This window comes from Xenopus laevis, chromosome 6L (assembly GCF_017654675.1).
Source record: "Xenopus laevis strain J_2021 chromosome 6L, Xenopus_laevis_v10.1, whole genome shotgun sequence".
Lineage (NCBI taxonomy): Eukaryota > Metazoa > Chordata > Amphibia > Anura > Pipidae > Xenopus > Xenopus laevis.
Genome location: NC_054381.1, coordinates 116,572,838 through 116,597,110, shown reverse-complemented (window position 1 = coordinate 116,597,110; position 24,273 = coordinate 116,572,838). Strand labels below are relative to the sequence as shown.

General features: G+C 38.2%; 1 protein-coding gene and 1 pseudogene across 1 annotated transcript; both read right to left on the bottom strand.

Moving 5' to 3' along the window:
• Positions 1–9,288: 9,288 nt before the first annotated feature.
• LOC121394485 (histamine H3 receptor-like) lies at positions 9,289–13,398 on the bottom strand. The gene is made up of 3 exons (XM_041565643.1): positions 13,158–13,398; positions 12,801–12,967; positions 9,289–9,996 (listed from the first exon to the last, which is right to left on the bottom strand). Exons 1-3 carry the CDS (start codon positions 13,396–13,398, stop codon positions 9,289–9,291), a joined length of 1,116 nt encoding a protein of 371 aa, XP_041421577.1.
• A 3,381-nt stretch (positions 13,399–16,779) lies between these two features.
• Positions 16,780–20,513, bottom strand: LOC121394484 (annotated as a pseudogene).
• Positions 20,514–24,273: the final 3,760 nt, after the last annotated feature.

Genomic DNA, 24,273 nt, shown 5'->3' with positions numbered 1-24,273 from the left:
TTTGGCAGGCTCTTTTAGTAAAGGGCCTCAGGTTGGTATTGACTTTATTAGGCAGAAGATGGACTTCCGGCCCTGCCAGTCAATGCAGAGGCACAAGGGAACAATGGGTTATTACAGTCATCTGTAACCTATTCCAGCACATCTAGGTTCCTGTGGTGCAATGGTTAAAGCACCTGTTTTCCCCCCGTCGGGTTTTGGGTTCAAATCCTGGTTGGGTGACCTATCAGGGTCCTTTATGCCTGTACAGAACCCTTTATTCTATGCAGGCTCGCTGGTGGCATTTTTTCAGGCTGCATTCAAGAGCGACTGCTACTTTGGAGATGGCAAAACCAGCACCCCCACATGGCTGTTCTATGGCGCATGCAGCAAATCACCTGGCTTCTTTCCCCAAAGGGCCCAGCTTACGAGTCCCATGGGTGCATTTCAGGGAAAGGTGCCTTTTTTTCAGGCTACATTAATGAGTAACCAATATTTCACATTTGTTAAAGCACCAAAACCGCCTTCGCTTATCAGCTTCTCAAATGCTTTCTTTCAAGAAAGTTCATCTGTGCCATCTTCTGCATGCTGCATTCAAGAGCGACCTCTACTTTCTTTTTGGCAGAATTGCACCAAAGCTGTCTTCACTAGTCAGATTCTCAAATGCTTTTTTTTTTTAAGCTTGGTACAGAACACTGTCCTCATTAAGCAATTTCCCAAGGTCAACTTCAGGCTGATGCTAGGCAAACCCCAAAAAGGGTTCTGTATGGGGAAAAAATACCCAAGTTGATGCAAAGGTAAGGGCAAGGTGCTAGATGGGGATCTTAGTAATTGTAAATGGCAATTTATATGGGACCTGATTCAGGAAAAGGAACTCTAAGGTGGATATTCTCTGTAAACATTATATTGTAGACAAATGTATCACCAACAATATAGTAGAATGTAGTTATGTGTTTTTTTATGTTTGTGCCAAGTATGAAGGAAGTTGTTCTGAGCAGCACTCCAGATAGCAGACATGTGGCATCCAGCACATCGGAAAGGAGAATGTCCTGGAGAAAGGACAAAGGATGCTGGTCTTTAAGACAAAAGAAAGGTGGCTTTCATCTGAGAAGACCTTAAAATAGAGAATTTACTTACCTACTTGACGTAAATTCCTTTTCTTCTAGTCCCAACTCCATGCTAATAATAGCTAATGAAGACTTAAATAGATGAACACCAACTCTGGGTTATCCTAAATCAGCATATCATTGTAACCATTGTAGAGCCATGCTGGTACAACCCAGTAGCTCCATCAACCACCAAATCTAAACTGGGCATAAAACAACACAAGGATAAGCTGCTGGACCAGCCAAATGTGACTTAAGGCCATCTACCAGTAAGATATGCTGTTGCCCCAGCCAACTGCTGCACAAGCAAGCAAATGGGACCAAAGCCAATTAAAGTTCTAGAAAGGCCACTACATCTCAAGCTGCACAATGCTACAGTTTATGCAAAAACTGAACCAAACATGTGACCATACATAGAAGCTACTGAATCCAATAGGCTACTGAACAAGCAAAAAGCTGGGATCACAATCCAAAATCAGGCATGCCAGAAGCTTATAGCCTACAAACCCTGATACCAACCAGCAATGATGCTTAATCCACTGGCAGTGAGCCAGCCACCATATATGCAAACCAGTGGTGGACCAGCCAGCTATTATGTATTCCAACATAGATGTGCAAGACCATTGTCACACTAGCAGGCCAAGATGACAATCCACTGGCAGTATATGCAAAACACCAGAGTGGAACTCTCATATACAAGCAATAGTACATAAGCCAGCTATTGTGAATGCCACCCTTGGAGACAAGGTCACCAACTGCACTAGCACCTGACACAAAAGTCAATTTCCACACATGCAACAACCGAGCACAAGCCAGTTGTTGAACTTGCAAAACCCTGGTCCACAAGCCAGCCTTATTGATAATAAGCAGCGATATACAAGACCAAAAACAATGCATGTAAGGCAGAAGCAAAGATTAGCTGTAAGCTGACAACATATGACCAACCGCAGCTGCTGAATACCAATCAGCAACAAAATTATGGGCTTTGAAACACCAGCTGATGGTACAACCCATGTTAGATCCAACCAAATAGTCAATCATGCCTACTGCTGGAAGGATTGTAGACAAGACAAAACCAATGGCTGTTGTCCTGCCAAGTATTGCCGCAAGGCAAACAGACATGCCCACCAAGGTCCACAGCAAGAACAGTAGCCATGCCTGTCAGCCGCACCATAGGTCACAGCAAACGCTGCCAGCCACAAGCCCCCAAGGACTATAATAAAAAATAGTGACCACCTTAGCCAAGGGCCACGGAAAAAGGCCAACAGCCCAAGAACCCTGGTAAAAGGCAAGCAAGCACCTAAGTTAATGGCCATGGAAACAGGCCCGCAGCCACAATAACCCTGGTAAAATGCCAACCAAACAAATGTGCCATGGGTAAAAGACCACATGAGCCAAAGGGCCCTTGTAAAGGGCTAGCAGAACCATGAGCTGAGGGCCATGGTAAAAGGCCAGCAGACCCATGAGTCGAGGGCCATGGAAAAAGGCCAGCAGACCCATTAGCCATGGACTAAAACAAGGACTCTAACCCAAGACAAGGCCATAATGAAAGCCAGAGGCCACACAAAGCCAGTTCCCTGGCGAGAGGCCCGAGGCCACACAAAGGGCCATAGACTACAAGCTGGCTTCAAGCCTGTTACGGTGCCAGCAGACATAACAGTAAGTGCCCTTCAATCTACCAACAATTAAAGAAGGGAAACCTACAGCCACCAAAACTCAGTAGATGTAGTATAACTACAACTTAACTCCCAACAAAAACCACCAGATGGGAATAGAATATCTAAGAGAAGGCCTTCATCACACAAAAAGACACCATATAAATCGGAACACTGCCTATTAAGTGTGGAAACAACCTAGGAAAAAATGGGGTACAATGCTGCTACAGCACAAACCCCTAGCCAGTCCTGGAAATATCAGGTGTAATAAGATCACACTTACCTACTGTGTCTGCACAGAGAACTCTGGCTCGCAAACCTAAGACCTCAGATGACAGCAATACAAGAAGTCAGAGGAACACTGGCATACAACCAGAAAATATGCGCTAGACAGTAGGAATAATCCAGTCTGAGCCTTGGTGGCAGTATGCTTCTTAGGAGCAGACTCAGGGGCGTAACTACAGAGGAAGCAGACCCTGTGGCTGCAGGTGGGCCCAAAAGGTATAGGGACCCCATGAGGCCCAAATAAGAGCAATTTCAATATATATATATATATATATATATTGGTAAAACAGCACAACCTCTGGATATGTTAGGGGTCCTAAAATGAATTTTCTGTGGGGCCCAATGACATCAGGTTACTGCACTGAGAAGACTCAATGTAAGGAAGGAAGGGGCTACCATACAGTTCAGAAATGCAAGCCTCCAGCCAACCCTGCAAGCACCCTGTGTAATAACAGGCAAATATAACCTCTGTGTCTGCACAGAGGACAATAGAAACAATAGCAAAGAGGCCAAGAGGAGTATCTGCACTTTACCTGATAGCAATGACTAGTCTGCAGGATGGAAACTTCAGCAAGAACCCTGATAGCTTTCAGCTGAGGGACATAATTAGCTTATTAACATGCAGACTTCCCACTGTAATAAATGTTTCAAACACACCGTGGATACTGATAAAAAATACTCATAGGATTCAGGTACCACCCTGCTTTAGCAGAGAGATTCACCAACCAGTACTGAAGTACCTTGTGTAACAAGAGCCAATACTGCATTTTGCACAGAGGACTCCAGCTCACAACATAAGTTTTCATATAATATAAGAAGTCAAAGGAACACAGGCAGCTTACTAGATAACTCAGACTTGTCAGCAGGAATATCCAGTCTCGTGGAACACTGCTTGTTAGGAGCAGACTCACTTGAGTAGTATGGCACTCCTGGAAGTGCCTTAGTAACATGAGCCCATATAACCTGTGTCAGCACAGAGGATGCAGGTTCACCCATACAAAACTTAAATATTAAACAGCAATAGCAAAGGGGCCGAAAGGAACACCTACACCTTACCAGATAGTGACTAATTAGCTGGATGGAAACTCCAGCCAAAGCCCTGATAGCTCTCAGCTGAGGGACATAATAAGATAATTAGCATGCAGACTTCCAAGTGCACTGAGCATTTTAAAACACAGTGGATACTGAAGAATCATACTCACCAGATTCAGGCTGTTATAACTAGCCCATATGCATACCCATGGCCCTTTTGCAGAAGTTCTGTAAAGTTCTGTAAAGCCTCACCTTACTCAAAAGAAAAGGGGGAGTCCAAAAAGCTCACAGGTAACAATGTGGGAAGCCCACACCTGTGTCTGTTCCCAAAAAGCACTAGATTGAATCTTGTGCCTCACTGGGCATATAGCAGGGGGGCTATTTTAGCACAGGGCTAGGATCATGGATATGCCCACACCTGCACTTCTTCCCAATAAGCGATAATTTACAGATTATGCGTCTTGAGGCATCAGGTTAAATCTTCTCCATTACTTAGGAATCATCCCTCTGTGTCCACACAGAGGTAAAAAGCAAACAAAAAACACAAAAGAAAAAACAAAAAGCTCACAGGTAGCAATGTCGGAAGCCCAGAAATGTGTCTCTTCCCAAAAAGCACTAGATTGAATCTCGTGCCTCACTGGGCATATAGCAGGGGGCTATTTTAGCACAGGGCTAGGACCATGGGTATGCCCACACCTGCATTTCTTCCCAATAAGCGATCATTTACAGATTATGCGTCTTGAGGCATCAGGTAAAATCTTCTCCATTACCTGGGAATCATCCCTTTGTGTCCACGCAGAGGTAAAACATAAACAAAAAATACAAAAGAAAAAAACTCAAAATTCAACAAAAAAAAATAAAAAGAGTGAGGAGGGAGATCCTACCTCCCTGTCCAGCAGGACAAAAAAAAACTGTGGTGAGGAGGAAGTCATGTAGGTCATGATTAATTTTGATTGGCTATGTTATAAGTCCTACCTCCAGGTCTGGGAGGGGCAATGTCCATGTGTACTGACATGGAGGGACGTAGAAGAAACAATGATCAGCATTGGAGTAATGTGTGATGAGAACCTTTTATTAACCTGCCATTAGTAATTGGCAAAACCAATAATTACTGGATCAGCTTGGTGCTGGTAGGAAAAGGTAAGTCTTGGATTGAGGAAAATTTAGAGGAATCAATATCAAAGCCACTCTCAGATAATTTAGAGCCCAAGAATCCAATATTAGGTACTTCAATTAAATATCTCAAGCTTGGCATTGAGTGTGTTTTTTCTCAGTCGTGAAAGTACCTTGGACATGAAGACAATGTATAGACAAGTTTCTAAAAAATATTACAATGACACCCAACACATCTCTAAAGATGGCTTTGACAAATTCCTGAAAAACAAGAACAGCCCAAGGAGCCCAAATGGAACTCATAGTGCCCATTTATGTTAAAGGCTGTCTTCCACTCATGCCCTCTTAAATGAAAATTAGGTTGCATGCCCCTGTTAAGTCAAACTTAACAAAAACTCTAGCCCTACAGTTGATCAGAAAGCTCCAAATTGAGGTAAATAATGATCTTGTTGAGACCTCTATGATTAATACAAGACAGGAAACTTAATCCTTTTGAAAAAAAATTGTGGGTTGCTGGATAATTTCTATCTTTTAATTAATTTGCAAATAAACTTCGTAAATATAGTAATAATTTGAGTCTTGGAAGAAAAGACGCCGGCTTCAAAAACGAGACGCCGGCGCCATTTCGCGAATTTTTCGCAAATTCGCCCATCACTAATAGAATGTTGACTTCAGCTAAAAACCCTTTGGAGTTGGACAGTGTCCAATAGGCCTGTACAGTCCTATTTATCCTTCAGCATTGCACATAACTAATGATGAAAAAATCTGTCCATTTTTCTTCGCAGAAAAAATTTCAAAACTGCTGAAAAATATGAGAAACAGCAAAAAAAAGTTTCAAACATATTATAGTCTACGTTTGTCTTTTTTGTCGCGGTTACATTTTGTATCAAAATACATTAGAGTCTATGGGGCAAATTTACTAAAGGGTGACGTCATTTTGCCACTTCGCCGATTTACTAATGGGTGCTGGTGTAAATTCGCTAGTGAAGTAGACATACTCTAGCGCTACTTCGCACCCTTACGGCAGGCGAAGTTGCACTCTGGCGAAGGGACGTAACTACGCTAATTCACAAGTTGCGGATTTTACTGAATGTTACCTCTTGCGCCAGTCTTTACTTTGCCAGCTCAGACCAGCTGAAGTGCAATATAGTAGATAGGAGTTTGTCAAAAAAAGTTGAACATTTTTTCCCCAAAAAACACTGGCGTCTTTTTCTTTTTAAAGGGTGATAGGCTGAAAAAGATTGTAAATTTTTTTGGGGGTACCCTCCTTCTCCCCTACATTTCCTAACATATGGCACCTAAACTATACAGTGATCACATGTATAGGGTAAAATATCAACTCCATTTTATTTAATGAAGGTTTCCCAGGCTTGTGTAGTGTAATGTATTTGCTGCAACATATACGTCCATTGTACTTTAACTTGGCGCCGTATGCAAATTAGCGCTAGTGCAACTTCGCTACCTTTCGCCTCCCTGGGCGCAACTTCGGATTTTAGTGAATTTGAGCAGCCCTGGCGAAACTACGCCTTGCGAAGTGTGGCGAAGCCGTCGCTATCGCATTTTTGGCGCTTAGTGAATTTGCCCCACTGGGTGTCTTTTTTTGGCTGCAACTTTTTTTGTAGCAAAATATAGTCCATGGATGACTTTATTTCTCACTCCAATTGTATTAAAGTCAGCAGGTAATTTTTTTCTTACTCCAAATGCATTGTCAATAAGCTTTTTTTTCTCACTCATTCTCAAGTCAATTATTGTAAATGGACATTTTTTTGTTGCAGTTTTGTTTTTAGTTTTGCAGCTAAAGGCTACACTGGAAATGTTGTAGGATGCTTTTGGATTGATAGAAAAAGTTGTATGTAGTCATATGAATCAAAATATAATGGAAATGATAGAAACATTTGATGTGTAAACTACATGGAAACTTTGCTATCCAACGTGAAACCCATGTGGAAAAGGAAACTCTGCATGTTGCATCTGCATTCATCTAGATAAAATCTGATGTTGACCGAAAGACTTTTTCTTCTTATTGAAATACACTGAGGGGCCTATTTGTTAAACCTCTATTTTTTCTGGTTGAGTTTTTAAAGGGGAAAACTCAAATTTTTTGAGGAGAAAAAACTCGAATTTTTAGAAACATATTATGCCCCAAAGCTGCTAAAACTCAGAATCTGAAAATACTCCAGCTAAAACCTGTCGAGGTCATGTAGAAGTCAATGGCAGATGTCCCAAAGATGTTCCTTGACATCTTGATTTGCATTGGTTTTCGTTTGATAGATCGGGTCAGCTCCATATTATAATAAACAAATGTAGTACTTGACGCCACTCACGCCAGAGCCAGGTGCTAAACAAAAACAACTGTGTGACTACAACTCCTTGTCGGGTTTTGCTGGTTTTCTATAAACCCCTGTGGGATATGCAGAGGCATTAGTCACAAGTTAGCACATGCATAGTAAGCTATGGCAGCTCATAAAGGAGAATATGTGGATGACAGTGACACAAGGCAAACGCTACCTGATTGTGCCCCTGTCATCTTAATGGTGGCCAAACACGCAAGGGTGATTCTAGCCATAAAGCTGGCTGAGGCGGCATTCTCAATGCCACCCCCCTTCTCCCACCGCACTTACCTTTATGGAGGGGTGCATCGCTAGTGCAGAGCAAAAGCCCATTAAAGCCCAGCCCTGTAGCCAGTGGCGTAACTATTTGCTGGCATGCCCTGGTACAGGATGAGCACCCGGGCCTCCCTGTCGGGTCCTCCCCCCCATGAATCATGCTCAGAAGTGCTGCTGGACTGCATGCTGGAAACTCTCCCCCTGCCCAGCCGCCCGCGATAACCGCTATCGCGGCCCGGGGGCCCCAATCGCACTCCCTGCACCCCTGGTAGTTAACCTGAGCCTGTAGCAACCTGAGCAGAGCGGATAACATCAGCAGCGCAGCGTTATGCAGCCATGCACCTACATGCTGAATTGGCACCCAATTGGCTGAATCCTCATACCAGCAAACAGTAAGAGCTGGACCCTAATAATTCATATTTTTTTTATTATTGTTGTTATGTATTTAAACAACATACACAATATAATAGAAACAACCAAAGAAATATATGTCTTTCACTTCATATCTCAGAGTAACAATATAACCCAGAACACTCCTGTATTATAATTAAGGAGCGGTCAAATACAAGAAGTAATGTTCAAAAGCAAACATAATGAAATATGGCTATTTATACTAAAGTAGAATAATGCATGCTCCAGACATTTCCTCGCATTAAAGGGATGGTTCACCCTTAAGTCAACTTTTATTATTTTATAAAATGGCTAATTCTAAGCAACTTTTCAATTTTTCTTTTTGAATTATTTGCCTTTTTTTCTGACTCTTTGCAGCTTTCAAATGGGGGTCACTGGCCCCATCTAAAAAACAAATCTTTGTAAGGCTACACATGTATTGTTATTGCTACTTTTTATTATTTATCTTTCTATTCAGACCTCTCCTATTCACATTCCAGTTTCTTATTCAAATCAATGCATGGTTACTAGGTGAATTTGGACCCTAGCAACCAGATTGCTGAAATTGCAAACTGGAGAGCTGCTGAATAAAAAGCTATAAAACTCAAAAACTCACAAATGAAAACCAACTGCAAATTGTTCTTCAAATATCACTATTTACATAATATTAAAGTTCATTTAAATTGGAATAACCCCTTTAAAATTGCAGACATTTGCTTTCACAAATGCGTGTTGCTTAAAGGAGAAATATAAAAACCATCAGATCTTGTAGGCAATAATGTATGGTGCTGGTTTTACTGTGGCCTTAAAAAGTGGCTCCCTAGAGATCTGCTATGACCCCTGTTCATGTTTCAAATGAAGGGTTGGGCATGTTGCAACGGTCTCTGCACAGCAGGATGGGGATAGCCAATCACAGCCCTGCAGTCACACAAGCAAAGACAGGCTTCAATTTCTTATCAGGTCAGCTTAGCTTCTGATTGATTCCTATTCTACAGACCAGAGTGCCGCTGGCTCCCCTGCACAGCCTGGGAAAGGAGGCAGCAGGAAGCGGAACAGTGGAGCAGGACTAGTAGGGTTTTTGCAGATATTTTCATTAAATCAACCAGGTACAATGTTTAAAAACTGTTAAATTAAGAAGAATGTCATAAATCGTTCTAAAAGCAACTTGAAAGCCTTTCTGAAACTTTTGTGACACACAGGGTAAAGGATAGGGTTAACTGCTGAATTAGTCCATATAAACCAAACTGTAATTTCAACAGAGAAATAATCAGCACAGTACCCTCGGCAGGCAGCACGGATACAAGCAAGGAATGAATAAGGAGTCCAGCATAGAAAGTAAACAGAAACCAAAATTGCAAGAGATTTTGCAGCCTTCTTGTCCTGAGAAAGTTTATTGCTAGTATTAAGTCGGTTATATCCTTCAGAACCGAACTGAGAAGAGTTACTATCCCCTGTGTCATTTGTCTGTGCTGATGAAAGGACAATATTGTTTGTTATGGTAAATGGCATATCTTTTGGTTTTTCCTTGGAAGAACTAGAAAATGAACAATGTTGTCTCTTTTTGCTGCGTTTTATAATTTCTAGGTAGATTCGTAAATTAAAAAAGGAAATACTGAGAAGTGGGACGATGAAATCTAAAGTAGATGCACCAAGAGTAAAATACCATATATCAAGAAACCCAGCACGGCAGTTGTCTCCTTGAAGGTGACTGGTACCAGTAAAGATCTCCCACAGAAGAACGGCTGGTCCATAGACAAGGAATGAAAGTATCCAAACGAGGGTCATATTAAATGCTGTCCTTCTGTGTCTATTTTGTAGAGAGCGATGTACAACCTGCAATTGCAAAATTAGTCCTCTTATTATTATAATTTAACTAATTAGAAATATGTAGAGCATTAGGAGCAACATTCTACAAAAAGCAGAGAGGATTATAATTGTCCCTCCAAATGAAAACAATAGAACAAATATATTTAGTTTGTTTGAAAGCGATTGTTGTACCTTAGGACCACTTGGATGCTGGGATGATTCGATTTTATGAGTAATTGCTATTTGTGATGTGTGTGTTGCAGACATACTGTAGCTGAGTAGCGATGGGCGAATTTATTTGCCAGGCGCAAATTTGCGGCGAATTTAGCGGAGTCAAAAAAAAATTTTCGCCGGGGTCGAAAAAAAACGGCTCCGGCGTCAAAAACAAGACGCCGTTTCATGAATTTTTCGTGAATTTTTAACATTTTTTCAAATGTTAGTGATATTAGATATTTTTGAAACCACAATTAAACTCATTTTCTCTAAAACCACGAATGCCGGTTATAAAAAGTGCGAACAGGAAAAAACATTGAATGAAAACCTGTAAAACCTCAAAAATTTTGAATTTTTCTGATTACTAGCGACAAAAGTTCAAAAATGGCTAAAAAAAAAAAAAAAGGTCCAAGATCAACACAGCTCCCATTGACTTCTAAGGGACCTTGACTGCTTTTACTTGCCAAAGTTTTGTATTAGAGCTTTTCATAGTTTTTACACAATAAATTTAGCATTTTTCCATTTTGGAGTAATAAAAAAGGACAAATTTAGAAAAAATTTAATTTGTGAAAAAAATTGAAAACCAAATCGGCCCCAAAATATTTGCAGCACAGAGGAAAGGTCTGTTTAGCTCTGACATCAACTGCCAACAATCACAATTACCTTCACACAGAACAGGGTTCTTTGGTTAGTTCTAAAGCATTCATGTACAGTAGTAGTGTTGTTTGATAGGGTGCAGAAATCTCTCTTACAACACCTAGTACTGAACAGGGGAAAATATGTCTAATGTATTTAGGAACTAAATAACAAACACCAGGTGTGTAAGTATATATTTTGGGGAGGGGGCATTAAAGTACTGATGTTAAATTACAACATGAAGAAGAGATTTATTATCAAGCTTTCAGCTAAGGAACATGTCACATACAGTTTTAGATTTGTATTTAATTTGTTAACATCTAGCTCTGATTGTGATAGAACACTGCAATGTCATGAGAAAATGCTTCAATGTGCTAAAGGGGTTGCCCACCTTTGAGTTAACTGTTAGTATGATGTAGAGAGTGATATTCTGAGACAATTTGCAATTGGTTTTCATTTATTATTATTTGTGGTTTTTGAGTTGTTTAGCTTTTTATTTAGCGGCTCTTCAGTTTGACATTTCAGCAATCCGGTTGCTGGGGTCCAAAATACCCTAGCAACCATGCATTGATTTGAAGAGACTGGGATATGAATAGGAGAGAACAGTTTCAATTATGGATCCGCACACACCTATTTTCTGCAGTTTTTCCTTTTATTTATATTCACCACCAATATCAACGTTTCGGGGGTACAACCTCCCTTCGTCAGGTTATCCTGACGAAGGGAGGTTGTACCCCCCGAAACGTTGATATTGGTGGTGAATATAAATAAAAGGAAAAACTGCAGAAAATAGGTGTGTGCGGATCCATAATTGAAACTGTTGCCATTGGAAGGCCACGTCAGGCCGAAGGATAACCAGCACCACTAAAGCAGATAAAGTGAGTAAAATTCCAGGTGTGCGGTATAACCATTTCAATAATATGAATAGGAGAGGCCTGAATAGAAATATGAGTAATAAAAATTAGCAATACTTGCAGCCTCACAGAGCATTTGTTATTAGATAGTGACCCCCATTTGAAAACTGGAAAGAGAAGAAAAATGCAAAAAAACAAAAAACGGAAAGTTGCTTAGAATTGGCCATTCTATAACTTAAAGTTAACTTAAAGGTAAATTTGGGTTTGCCAAAATAGGGCCCTAAATGAAACCTCTTTTTATAATTTTTCATCAGTTTAATTATATCACATTGGGTTTAACTAGTTTTTTTTTTTAATTTAAAAGGGGTGGTTCACCTTTAATATAACGTTAAGCTAGAATGGCCAATTCTAAGCAACTTTTTAATTCCTCTTTATTATTCATTTTTTTTATAGGTTTTTAATTATGTGCCTTTTTCGTCGGACTCTTTCCAGTTTTCAAATGCTCTGTAAGGCTACAAATGTATTGTTCATTGCTACTTTTTTATTACTCATCTTTCTATTCAAGTCTCTTATTTAAATCAATGCATAGTCGTATGCGTAGGGTAATTTGGACCCTAGAAGCCAGATTTTCGAAACTGCAAACTGGAGAGCAGCTGAATAAAAAGCTAAATAACTCCAAAGCTACAAATATAAAGAAATGAAAGGCACTTCCAAATCTCAAAGGTGAACAATCCAATCGCCTTCCAGATTCCACCTGTACGACCATTTTTTTTTTCCATCCATTAGTGTGTGCACTAACTTCAGGAGTAGAAGTAAGACCATATTAAAGGAAAATTGAGGTTAAGCTATGGCTACTGAGTGGCATATTTGTTACTCAAGGCTGCTGGCAGTCAGAAGAGGTACAACCGAGCTAATCAAAGAAGCCATCATCACAAAGGATTTTGTACCCGGTACTGCTGGGGATTTGTCAACCAAAAGGAGTGTTGGATGTTGCAGTACATTGACAGCAGGAAAGTTGTACATTTGACACAAAGTTAATATCATTAGCTAGTACACAGTAAAATAAATAATAATGTATGCTGTCTATGACAGCCCTGATCAGTTCAGAGGAAATACGAGAATACTTACAGCCTCGTTGACAGAAAGAAATCTGTCATAACTGATGAGAACGACACTGTAGGCAGAAGCAGTTGTTATTGTGTAGTCAATCGTTATCCATAGTTTGCATAAATACATTCCAATCATCCATTTGCCCGTGACCTTATACGGTATATACATGGAGATGGAGGCGGCTCCTAGTAAAAAGTAATTTTCTTATTGAAGTGGCCATAATAAAGAAAAGAACATATGTTGCCTAAGCATTTTTGTTACTCTGGTACTATACTAAGATGTATAATTGAGTTCAAATAGTACTATTGACTCTAAAAGTAAAACATTGAACATTATCAGTGAAACACGTTTTTTCGAAGTCATTTTTTCACTTACCTACTAAAAAATCACAAATGGACAGATTTAGGAGAAAGAAGTTACTGCGAGTTCGGAGTCTCCTGTCCACAATGAAAGCCAATATCACAACACTGTTCCCTAAAACTATGAGCAGGACGATTAAAGACAGAAGTACGGTTAGCAAGATACTTATTCCCTCTGACTGCTTTTTTATCACAGCATATTCATTAGCTGCAGATGCATTACCTCCTGCCTGGTCATATAGTGTGAGCGCTTTCATGCTTACAGTATATACACTAAATAAAATTAAACTGGTACTCTGCTGGGTAGTAGGTAAGTGTGTGGCCTACTGATCTGTGAGAAAGCAGACTGAAAACTTGATATTAACCAGTCACTTGTAATATATAGTCAGCCCTTGTATAGGAGGTTGGCTCTATGTATACATTTGCTACTCTCACAGGAAAACATCTTAATTTCCACTACAGATAAGTCAAAAATACACACAAAAACCCCAGGGCAATAATTACAAATGTAACTGTGCTGGTTTTCCTACTGCAGGTGCTTACACTAATTCCGTTTCCCCAATGTCGACAGCAAAATAATTGAGCAATTTTTGTCAAGGATATCAAGCTTCATAGTAAAATTCCTTTTTAACGAGTGGTATAAAAAGTTTTCTAAATTGCCTTAAAATAGCGGGGCAATAGAATAGATGGGAGAAGCATTGTATTTTCTACTTCATTCAAAATAACCCCTAAATACAATATTACAAAGTTTTCCAACACGATACTTTCCACATCTGTACTGCCTGAAAGGTTTAGTTCACCTTTAAGTTAACTTTTAGTATGTTATAGAATGGCTAATTCTAATTTTTACTTATTTTTAATTTTTGAAGTATTTGTCTACTTCTTCTTCTTCTTCTTCTTTTAATGTACATTCATATTTTAAAAAATAGTTTTTTAGTGTTAGTATCACTTTAAGTTAAGTATGTTACAGAATGGCTAATTCTATACAAATTTTCAGTTAGCCTTTATTATTTATTTTTTTATAGTTTTTGAATGATTTCTTCTGACTTTTTCCATCTTTCCAATGGGGGTCACTGACCCCATCTAAAAACAAATGCTCTGTAAGGCTACAAATTTATTGTTATTGCTACTTTTTATTATTCATCTTTCTATTCAGGCACTCTTATTAATATCCCTGTCCCTTATTCAGATCAATGCATGGTTGCTAGGGTCATTTGGATCCAAGCAACCACAAAGCTGAAACGGCAAAACTGTAGAGCTGCTGAATAAAAAGCTAAATAACTAAAAACACAAATAATTAATAATGGAATATCTCTCTCTTCATCATACTTAGGGGCAGATTTATCAAGGGTCGAATTTCGAAGTAAAAAATACTTCGAAATTCGACCATCCAATTAAAATACTTCGATTTTGAATATCGAAGTCGAAGGATTTTTCACCGAATTTGGCCATCGAATGAACGAACGATTTTTACTTTGAATTGAACGATTCAAACGATTTTATCGTACAATCGAACAATTTTTACTTCGACTTCAAAAACTTAGAAAAATGCTGTAGAAGGTCCCCATAGGCTAACATAGCACTTCAGCAGGTTTAATTTGGCGGAGTATTGAAGTTGAAGTTTTTTTTTAAAGAGACCGTACTTTTCTAATATTCCAATATTCAAACTATTTTACTTCGGATCGAATTTGAAGTAAATTCAAAGTTGTAGTATCCTATTCGATGGTCGAAGTATCCAAAAAATTACTTTGAATTTAGAATTTTTTTACTTTGAAAATTCCCTCGAATTCACTTCGACGCTTGATAAATCTGCCCCTTAAAGTTAATTTAAAGAGAATGTCTACCCAAAAACTAATTCTTGCATAATAAAAGAAAACATATTTCTAAGCTACTTTGCAATATATATTCATTGCAATTGTGATTTGGTTTTTCAGTAAATTTGTATATGTATTGCTATTGAAAGCTGTGTTTGTCCCTTTTTATTTTCTGCCCTGGTGGCTTATAATGTTTATACAAAGTAAGATTAACAGACCTGTCTAAGACTGCAACATTGTTTAACAATAAATAAATGCTGCTTTTAATAGCAATTGTTTTTACAAATAACTTTAAAAGCACTGAACATTTTTAATAAATGTATATTGGAAACTTGCTTAGAATTATGTTTTCTTTTATAGGGCTTTTTTTTTATTTTTGGGGGGATGCCTTGTCCTTTAAGCAAGTATAATGTCCCTGTAGCATGAACTTCCTTCCTAAATATGGAGAGTGAAATAAGGTGTCTAATTGTCTTGTGAATTTTTACATTGCAGGCAAGGAAACACATACTATTTTTATAGGCACACAGACACTTGAGGTAAACCAGTAGGACTTAAAAATCCCCCCCTACCTTGTCCTAGTATAGTGAGTATAACAATATATAATTCACTTTTGGTATAAACCTGTATAAACAAAAGCTAAAACAAAGAAAATTCCACCAGAGTACGTTTATTACACACAACTGAATTGACCAAATGATAAGGAGCCATGATAAGGGAGGAGCAGGTGACATCCCACAACACATCATCAAAGCGAGGAGTAGATGACATCACACACATCTGGCATCTTTACTGAAAGCAATGCTAGAGTGTACTGACCAATCAGCTGGGGGATGTTTAGCTTAGGAAGAGGGTGTGGCAGTTGTCTGCCTGGAAGGTAGAGCTGCCTGGAAGGTAACTTTCATTCACTATTCCTCCCTATACTGCTCTGGCTTACAGATGACAAGCACATCATGCAGAGTATTCACTTGCACTCAGATGTCATATAGTACTTAAAGGGATCCTGTCATCGGAAAACATGTTTTTTTAAAAATGCATCAGTTAATAGTGCTACTCCAGCAGAATTCTGCACTGGAATCCATTTCTCAAAAGAGCAAACAGATTTTTTTTATATTCAATATTTTGAAATCTGACATGGGGCTAGACATTTTGTCAATTTCCCAGCTGCCCTTGGTCATGTGACTTGTGCCTGAACTTTAGGAGAGAAATCCTTTCTGGCAGGCTGCTGTTTTTCCTTCTCAATGTAACTGAATGTGTCTCAGTGGGACATGGGTTTTTACTATTTAGTGCTGTTCTTAGATCTACCAGGCAGCTGTTATCTTGTGTTAGGGAGCTGCTATCTGGTTACCTTCCCATTGTTCTGTTGTTAGGCTGCTGGGGGGGAAAAGGGAGGGGGGTGATATCACTCCAACTTGCAATACAGCAGTAAAGAGTGATTGAAGTTTATCAGAGCACAAGTAACATGACTTGGGGCAGCTGGGAAATTGAGGAGATACATAGTCATACAATGAATACAATACAAAGAATACAATGGTGTCTGGTGTCCAAATACGGGCCTGATGTCATAACACATGCACAACAACCTAAAGACAGGGCTGGTAAGCATCCTTACACTGGCCTCTTGGGTTGTTATTAAAGACAGTGTTGTTCCAAACTTACTAGTACTGTATAATTATCAGTTATTATGAAAATAAAAAGCTGTGATTAATTCCCATCAAAGACCCTCAAAATAAACCACAGACATCTGTTTTTTAATTCTTTAATCATATTAACAAATAAGTCAGTGAGGTCCATTATACATTATTAAATTATTATTAGACTGATGATTTAAATTGAGAAACATTTAAGACACTTTTGAAATAGCAGTTTGAAAGCCTTTCTAAAACTCTTGTGGCACATGGGATATAGAATTGGATTAATAGCAGAATTACTGAATAACAACCAAATACATATTTCATACCAGAGGGAACCAACACAATACCCTTGGCAGGCAGCACGAATACTCACAAGGAATGAATATGGAGCCCAGCAGAAAGCAAAAATTGAAACCAAAATGGCAAGAGATTTAGCAACTTTCTTGTCACGGTTTAGTTTCATCACACTGACATTGCCTTTGGTAGGTATGTTAGAACTTTGTGTGAAAGAGACATTACCCCTCTTCTTTATCACAGATTTACATTCCTCTTGCACCTTCCTTCCCTTTATCCTACTTGCTTGGGGTAAAGATAGAACATTGTTAGTGGCTATAATATAAGGACTTCCATCTGTTGCCTCTGATATTTCAAATGAGGAGCTTTTCAATTTCTTTCTGTTGCGTTTCTGAATGTTCCAGTAGATTCTCAAATTTAGGAGTGAAATACTGATCATTGGAAAAACAAAATCCATAGAGGAAGCTCCAATAAGAAAATACCATGTGCCAAGGAACCCAGCTGAACAAGTGAAGGAAGGAAATTATCCAAACAAATGCCATTTTAAAAACAGTTTGACTGTGTCTTTTTTGTACAGAACGATGTAAAACCTGTAAGAGGAAAATAAATCTGTATCTTTTTGGTTTAACTATGAAAAATAAAATATTAAAACGACATAATAGCTAGTAAAGATATGAGGGCACATGTACAGTATGTCCACAAATGCAGTGGGCAAAGTGCAATTTATTGTACAATTGGGATGTTTTTCTTGTCATAATGCGGCGTTTGTTTCCCAGAATTCATGCATCATTGCTTTTGCACAACAGTTTTGTGCTTGCCGCAATTACGCCTAATTTGCTAAAATTAAGGCAACTGCACGTGCACTTAATTGCAAATTAGGCACAGTTGTGCTGAATAATTCTGCAGCCTGCCTGTCATTATTCCCAGGGTTTGATTTGGTCATTTTCAGTGTTTAGCAGGTGGAAGGACTGAGGGTTGCCAAGAGAAACTATAAAGAAGTCCAAGGAGCGCATTTTGATGCAAGTACCTTACAAGCAACTGACTGCAGGCGAATTGTGGGAACTGTAACTGCACTTACGGGCACACATGAGCCTTATGAATTGCTTGTAAACTCATGCAGATGGCCAGTTACTATTTATTTATTATGATATTTATTTTATGCAGGGACTACAAAATTTCAGCTATTTCCTAATAAGGAAAACATTTTTACAGAAGAGATTACATTAAATATAACAGATTTCTTTCCGTATTAGTAAATGAAAAAAAATAACTGGCCTGGCAGCCTGCCTTTTCATTAATATTTTAAAGAGTAGTTCTTTAGTGTTGTTATCACTTTAATAATGTAAAAACACTCCCAAAAATGGGTCAGGAAATCAACAAATTTTATTATGTAGTAAATGTTACATTATAATTGGTTGCTATGGGTTAGCACCCCATAGCAAACTTTGGAACTGATTCACTCATTTTCTCAATTGCATTATTTTTTCCACGTTCATGTTTTTTTGGGGGAAAGGTAATGTTTTTATTCCCCCGATTTCTAGGGGATCAAGATCAAGAAAAACTGCAATTGTCATTTATTTTGTGCTACAATTTACATATCGCTAGGCTCGTGAGGAATTTTTCTATCACGGGGGGGGGGCCATTTATTAATCTTTGAATTTTAGTGGTTGTGGAGTTATTTCTTAAAACTACGATTAAACTCTATTTCTATAAAATCCTGAATGCCTTGTAATTTTTTAATAGATATGAATATAAAAAGTTTGAACAAAAAAATTATGAACGATCTACTAAAAAATATTAATTTTTTTTCAGACAATTACTAGTGGAAAAGAAATCTGAAAAACCTTTAAAAGTCTGAATGGCTAATAAAAAGGTCCAATAGCATTTGCACAGCTCCCGTTGACCTCTATAGGACTGCTTTTTCTTGACAAAAATTTTGAGTTTTTCACGGTTTTTACACTTTATAGATGTTGAATTTTTAAAATGTTAGAAGTAGAAAAACGGGAATTTTTAGAGAAAAAAATTTGATTTGTGAAAAAAAGAAAGATTTGAATGTTAGTAAAAATGCCCTATATTCTTTAGCAGTGGTCTTTATTATTTATACAACTATCAGGGGAATGTAATGAAAGTCAGTAACGGAAAAAACTATTCGCAATGCGAAAAGTTATGCCTTTGCGTGAACAAATTTTGCTTTGCGTGAAATTAATATTGCTTTTGCGAACACGGAAACTGTTTAGCAACTTCCACTTCCGACAGTGGAGGGCCGTTTGCGAATTTTATAGTTTGCGCCAATGCACAGTCAGTGTAATAAAACATCTAACTAAAAAAGTCGTTATGTTTGCTCCAAAAGATTACAATACCTTCAAGCACTTCTTAAGAGTGCGCAATTACAATACGCAATGCAATAACAGTTTAAGGAACAATATTACATTGCGAGATTTTTATTTTTATTGGGTGCGAACTGTTTTGCTCTTTGCGACTTTAATTACATTCCCCCGTGCAACTCTATCAAAATAAAGGGCAGTGCAGAAATAGCCACAGTTGTAGCATTAATGCACACTGATACACACAGTACAAATGAAAAGCTGAGACTAAAAAGTACTTACCGCCTTGGTCACCGAAAGAAATCTATCATAGCTGATAAGTGCAACGCTATAGGCAGATGCAGTTGATGTTGTATAATCAACAGTGAGCCACATTTTGCAGAGAAATCCTCCAAGCATCCATTTCCCAGTGAACATATATGGCATATACACAGGAATTGTAATTGCACCTAGTAAACAACATGTAGATTTTACAGACCCAAAATTCCAAAACCAAACTCTGCATATTGTCTGCGTGTATTTTTGTGTGCAACTGCCTGCCTGACAGTGTATGGATGGAAAATTATGTAAATGCAGAAGGAAAAGAAGATCTGTAATTTTAATTTATATTATTAGGGGCTTGCACAATTTTAGGCACGGTTATATAAACATTATAACTACTGTATCATTGCTAATTCCATGCAGCTAATACTGAAATATTGAACTGTGGCTATTGACTTTCCCCACTGAGCAGATAAATCTCTGTCACTTTACAAGAGGGAAAGATTTGTTAACAGGTTGCTAGTGTCAGTGTACAGGAATAAACACGTGCACAAACAATGTAGCTCACTAAGTGGGAGAGCAAATATTTGTTATATAGAAATGTTGCCACTGAGTTCCAAGTGCTGAAATTATCCCCTCTAAACCTTTCTGCAGCTACGCGTACCCCTGAAATGTAACCCCCCTCCCCATACTTGTGTCAGAAGAATTATTCATAAAGAATTGTCCATGGAAAATATTCATGAAATTATAATTCAGATTAAATGTCCCACATCAGTACTGACGTTATGGATATTATTCACTTACCTACAAAAAAATCGCAAATAGCCAAATTGAGAAGAAAGAAGTTAGATTGATTTCTTAGTCCTTTGTCCATAAAGAAAGCCAACATAACAATACTATTGCCTAGAACTATTAGTGAAATAAGAAATGATATCAGTATTATAAGCAATATATTTATACTTTCTGGAAACTGATTTTGCAGGCCGCTTGTCTCAAAGATTGTTGAAAAATTACCTGCAGCGGCTTTAGTTTCTCTGAACAGTTTCATTTTGTACTGTAACTGATTTAGTCAAACTGCATCAAACTCGGATAATGAAGTTATTTTGCATGTATTATTCTATTTTTCCACCTAAACCAAGAAACATAAGAAGCTGAACTGTTTCACCCTATATATAGTTAGTTGTATACAGTATTTAGTCCTTGAGGGTTGGTTATATATGTATACAAGCTAAGAGAATAATCATTAAATCCCAGGACATATAATTTCAGAAAGCAATCATTTCAATGTCTCTAATAAATCTTTGGCTTCCCAAAGGGCAGACTGCAATGGCACAGATTTTATTGTAAGTACAGTGCATCAATTAATATTTCTAGACCCATGCATAATTGATCCCACCGTTGGTTGATTTTGATTTTTTCTTGATCCCAGACCGTTTAAATAAGGTTTACTCTCCTACGGTTGTTTTACCTTCAACGATTCTATTATATCCTTTGGCATTTGCTGCTGCTGTCTATTCTTGGTTCCTGAAGAAGAGCTGTAGGATATAGCTGACAAAAATATAGATATGATATTCTGGACACATCTCAAATATCTAAAAATAATGAAACCAAGCTATGACCATTCAGAAAACACTGTAGAACCTATGGAAGATAAGGTGTGAAGGCTAAGAAGGTGTAAATTAATTCACCTACCAAATGTATGTTTGACCCCATTTTAGATCTTGGATTCTATGATAGATAAGTAAAAGTAATGTTCCAATTAATTATAGATTGAATTAGGAGAATTCAGATGTATCCTTAGCACTTTCATTTATTTAACTAAATTTTACTGACAAAAAATAGAAACATTGGAAAAGGAAAATTGACCATTTTCTCCTTGGCTAGTTCAACCTTGAGCTTAGAATTGTTAGTACTGCTAAACTATTTGTTATATACAGTTCATTTCTGCAGATTTTAAAAATTTGTAGAACTGGGCAGCAGACTGGCAAATCAGATGTTGGTAAATGCAAGGTTATGCACTTGGCAAAAAAAAAATGCATAAATGCTAGTTATACACTAAATGCTAGTGTGTTGATGTCTTCCTTAAAGAGAAAAAATACCCCTATTTTTTTAATATAAACTCATCATCATTTATTTATATAGCACCAGCAAGTTACGCAACACTATAACGAACAGGGGTCTTACAATGATTTGAGTTACACAGTAAAAAATAGGGTTAAAGGTCCCCAAAAGCAGCTGGACATTATCTGAATTACCATGAGTAAACCATGATAGGGAGAACCTATGATACCAAGGGCCAGAGGACCAGTACCTCTGATAATTGCTAGTTGAGAATCTAGTTATCTAACATACCATAGGTAGGCCAGATAGTGTTAGGGCATCTTATGTTGAGCTAATCATACTTGGTATAAAACAGGATTAGGTCATCTGAGGCTCCAACCAGGAAGAGATTAGTACCCAGGCAGCATTTGCCTATGAGAGTCACAATGACAGAGTCTGGGTCCTTGTAAACTGTTGTCTGTAGGGCATCATTTCTGTATGCCTTATCCTGGGCCAGGCATCCACTGAGTTAAGAGGACCCCTGAGATAAAAAGGAGTGTCATCAATAAAGTGTCAAGCCAAAGAGCCATCCTGTAATGGGGCATTAGCCAAAAGGTTAACTTGGCTACTATACAAAAAGGTATCATTCCCCCAGTACACAATGTCAAATACTTTCAAGAGAATTTGTGCACCACCCACTACGGAAAGAAGAAGCACTTCAAGTCCCCAAATCCATCACTTTACACATAAAAGAGTTTATGCACCTCTCCTTACAAGCCCCAAATGAATGCAAAAAAAAAAAGCTAGACAAGCTAAAATTGATATGGAAAGGGTATTGCAGCAAGCAGTAAAAAGAATCCAAAATAATTTTTTAAATATGTAAGTAGTAAAAAAATTAATGGGATGGGACCCTTAATATCAGAGGTGGGGTCAGCTGGCTGATGAGAACAGAAAAAAAGCTGAGATTCTGAACTGTTATTTTTAGTCTGTCTACACAAATGAAGAAAAGTATGGTTTCTATTTTTGCTGATGATACAAAATTGTGCAGAACTATAGGTTCCATGTAGGATGCTGCCACTTTGCAGAGTGATTTGACTAAGTTGGAAAACTGGGCAGCAAATTGGAAAATGAGGTACAATGTTGATAAATGCAAGGTTATGCACATTGGCAAAAATAATATAAATGCAAGTTATACACTAAATGGCAGTGTGTTGGGAGTTTCCTTAACTGAGAAGGATCTAGGGTTTTTTTGTAGATAAGTTGTCTAATTCCTAGCAGTGTCATTCTGTGTCCACTAAGGCAAATAAAGTTCTGTCTTGCATATACTGTAAAAGGGCATAAACTCAAGGAATGAAAACATAATTATGCCTCTGTATAGGTCCCTGGTAAGGCCTCACCTGGAGTATGCAGTGCAGTTTTAGGCTCCTGTCCTTAAGAGGGATATAAATGAGCTGGAGAGAGTGTAGAGATGTGCAACTAAACTGGTTGGAGGGATGGAAGAATTAAGTTATGATGGTAGACTGTCAAGGTTGGGCTAAGGTGACCAGATTTTCAGAGCAAAATCTAGGGGCATGGTAGAACCAATGGGCTGGGAAATTCAAAGCACTGCACGCTTTCAAATGTTTTTCCCCCGTTAGACCATGCCCACTGTGCAAGACACCCCCCCACTAACCACTCCCCATTTTACAAATACACCCTCTGTGAATATATGAATAAAAACAGTAGCAATTCTGTGCATAATACCCCAGAACTCATAGTAGGATGGCACAGAGATTATTTCATGTATCAACACCACCCAAATTCATAGCAAGATGGCACAGAGGAAATTTCATGTATAAGTACCCCAGAACTCAGACTAGAAGAAAAGATCTTTCATTTGAAGCAACGTAGGTGGTTCTTCACAGTCAGGACAGTGAGGTTGTGGAATGCACTGCCGGGTGATGTTGTGATGGCTGATTCAGTTAATGCCTTTAAGAGTAGCTTGGATAATTTCTTGGACAGACATAATATCAAAGGCTATTGCGATACTAAACTCTATAGTTAGTATAGGTATGGGTACATATAATTTATGTGACAGTATGGAGGGGTGTGTGTGTGGATGGGTTTCATCTGGAGAGGTTGAACTTGATGGTCTTTTTTTCAACCTGATTTAACTATGTAACTATGTCAGTTAATAGGGTATTTTTCCCTTTATTAGGAAAAGATTGAGGGGTCACTGTGGATAACATAGTTTGCATCTTCTGACAGGGTCAGTGTATATATTTTCTTAAAATAATAACGTACCCTCTTGACACTTCGTATAATAAAGGGTAAGTGACTTGAGGCCTAGTAAGGCCATGCCTTGAGGTGAAGTTTTGTGTGCCATTCTTTAGTAAATATAATAGTGAGCTGGAAATAGTACAAGGATGTGCGACTAAAATGGCAACAGGAATGGAAAGTAAATAAATAGACAAAAAAAGGAATTGTGAAAGTCATAAGGAATCAAACATACTGTAAATAAACATAAATAAACCTGGTAAAAGTTTCCATCTATCAATGTAACCAAGTGAACAGAGATATCTGGATTAAGGGGCAGATTTATCAAAGGTCGAAGTGAAGGTTCAAAGTCAAAAACTTTGAATTTCGAGCTATATTGTGTACTTCGACTAGGGAATAGTCCAACTTCGATTCGAAGTAGGAAACTTCGAATGTCAAAGTGGCTTTTTCTTTCAACTATATGATCCTTCTATTCGACTTCGACCATCGAATTAGAATATCGAAGGATCAAA

Bases quoted from the DNA above. Each gene is read 5' to 3' on its own strand.
- LOC121394485 (XM_041565643.1), bottom strand. From the start codon at position 13,398: ATGAAAGCGCTCACACTATATGACCAGGCAGGAGGTAATGCATCTGCA. The intron at 12,968-13,157 runs GTAAGTGAAAAA...ACTTTTTACTAG, and splicing joins CATTTGTGATTTTTTAGTAG to GAGCCGCCTCCATCTCCATG. The intron at 9,997-12,800 runs GTAAGTATTCTC...TTGCAATTGCAG, and splicing joins TTCTTTCTGTCAACGAGGCT to GTTGTACATCGCTCTCTACA.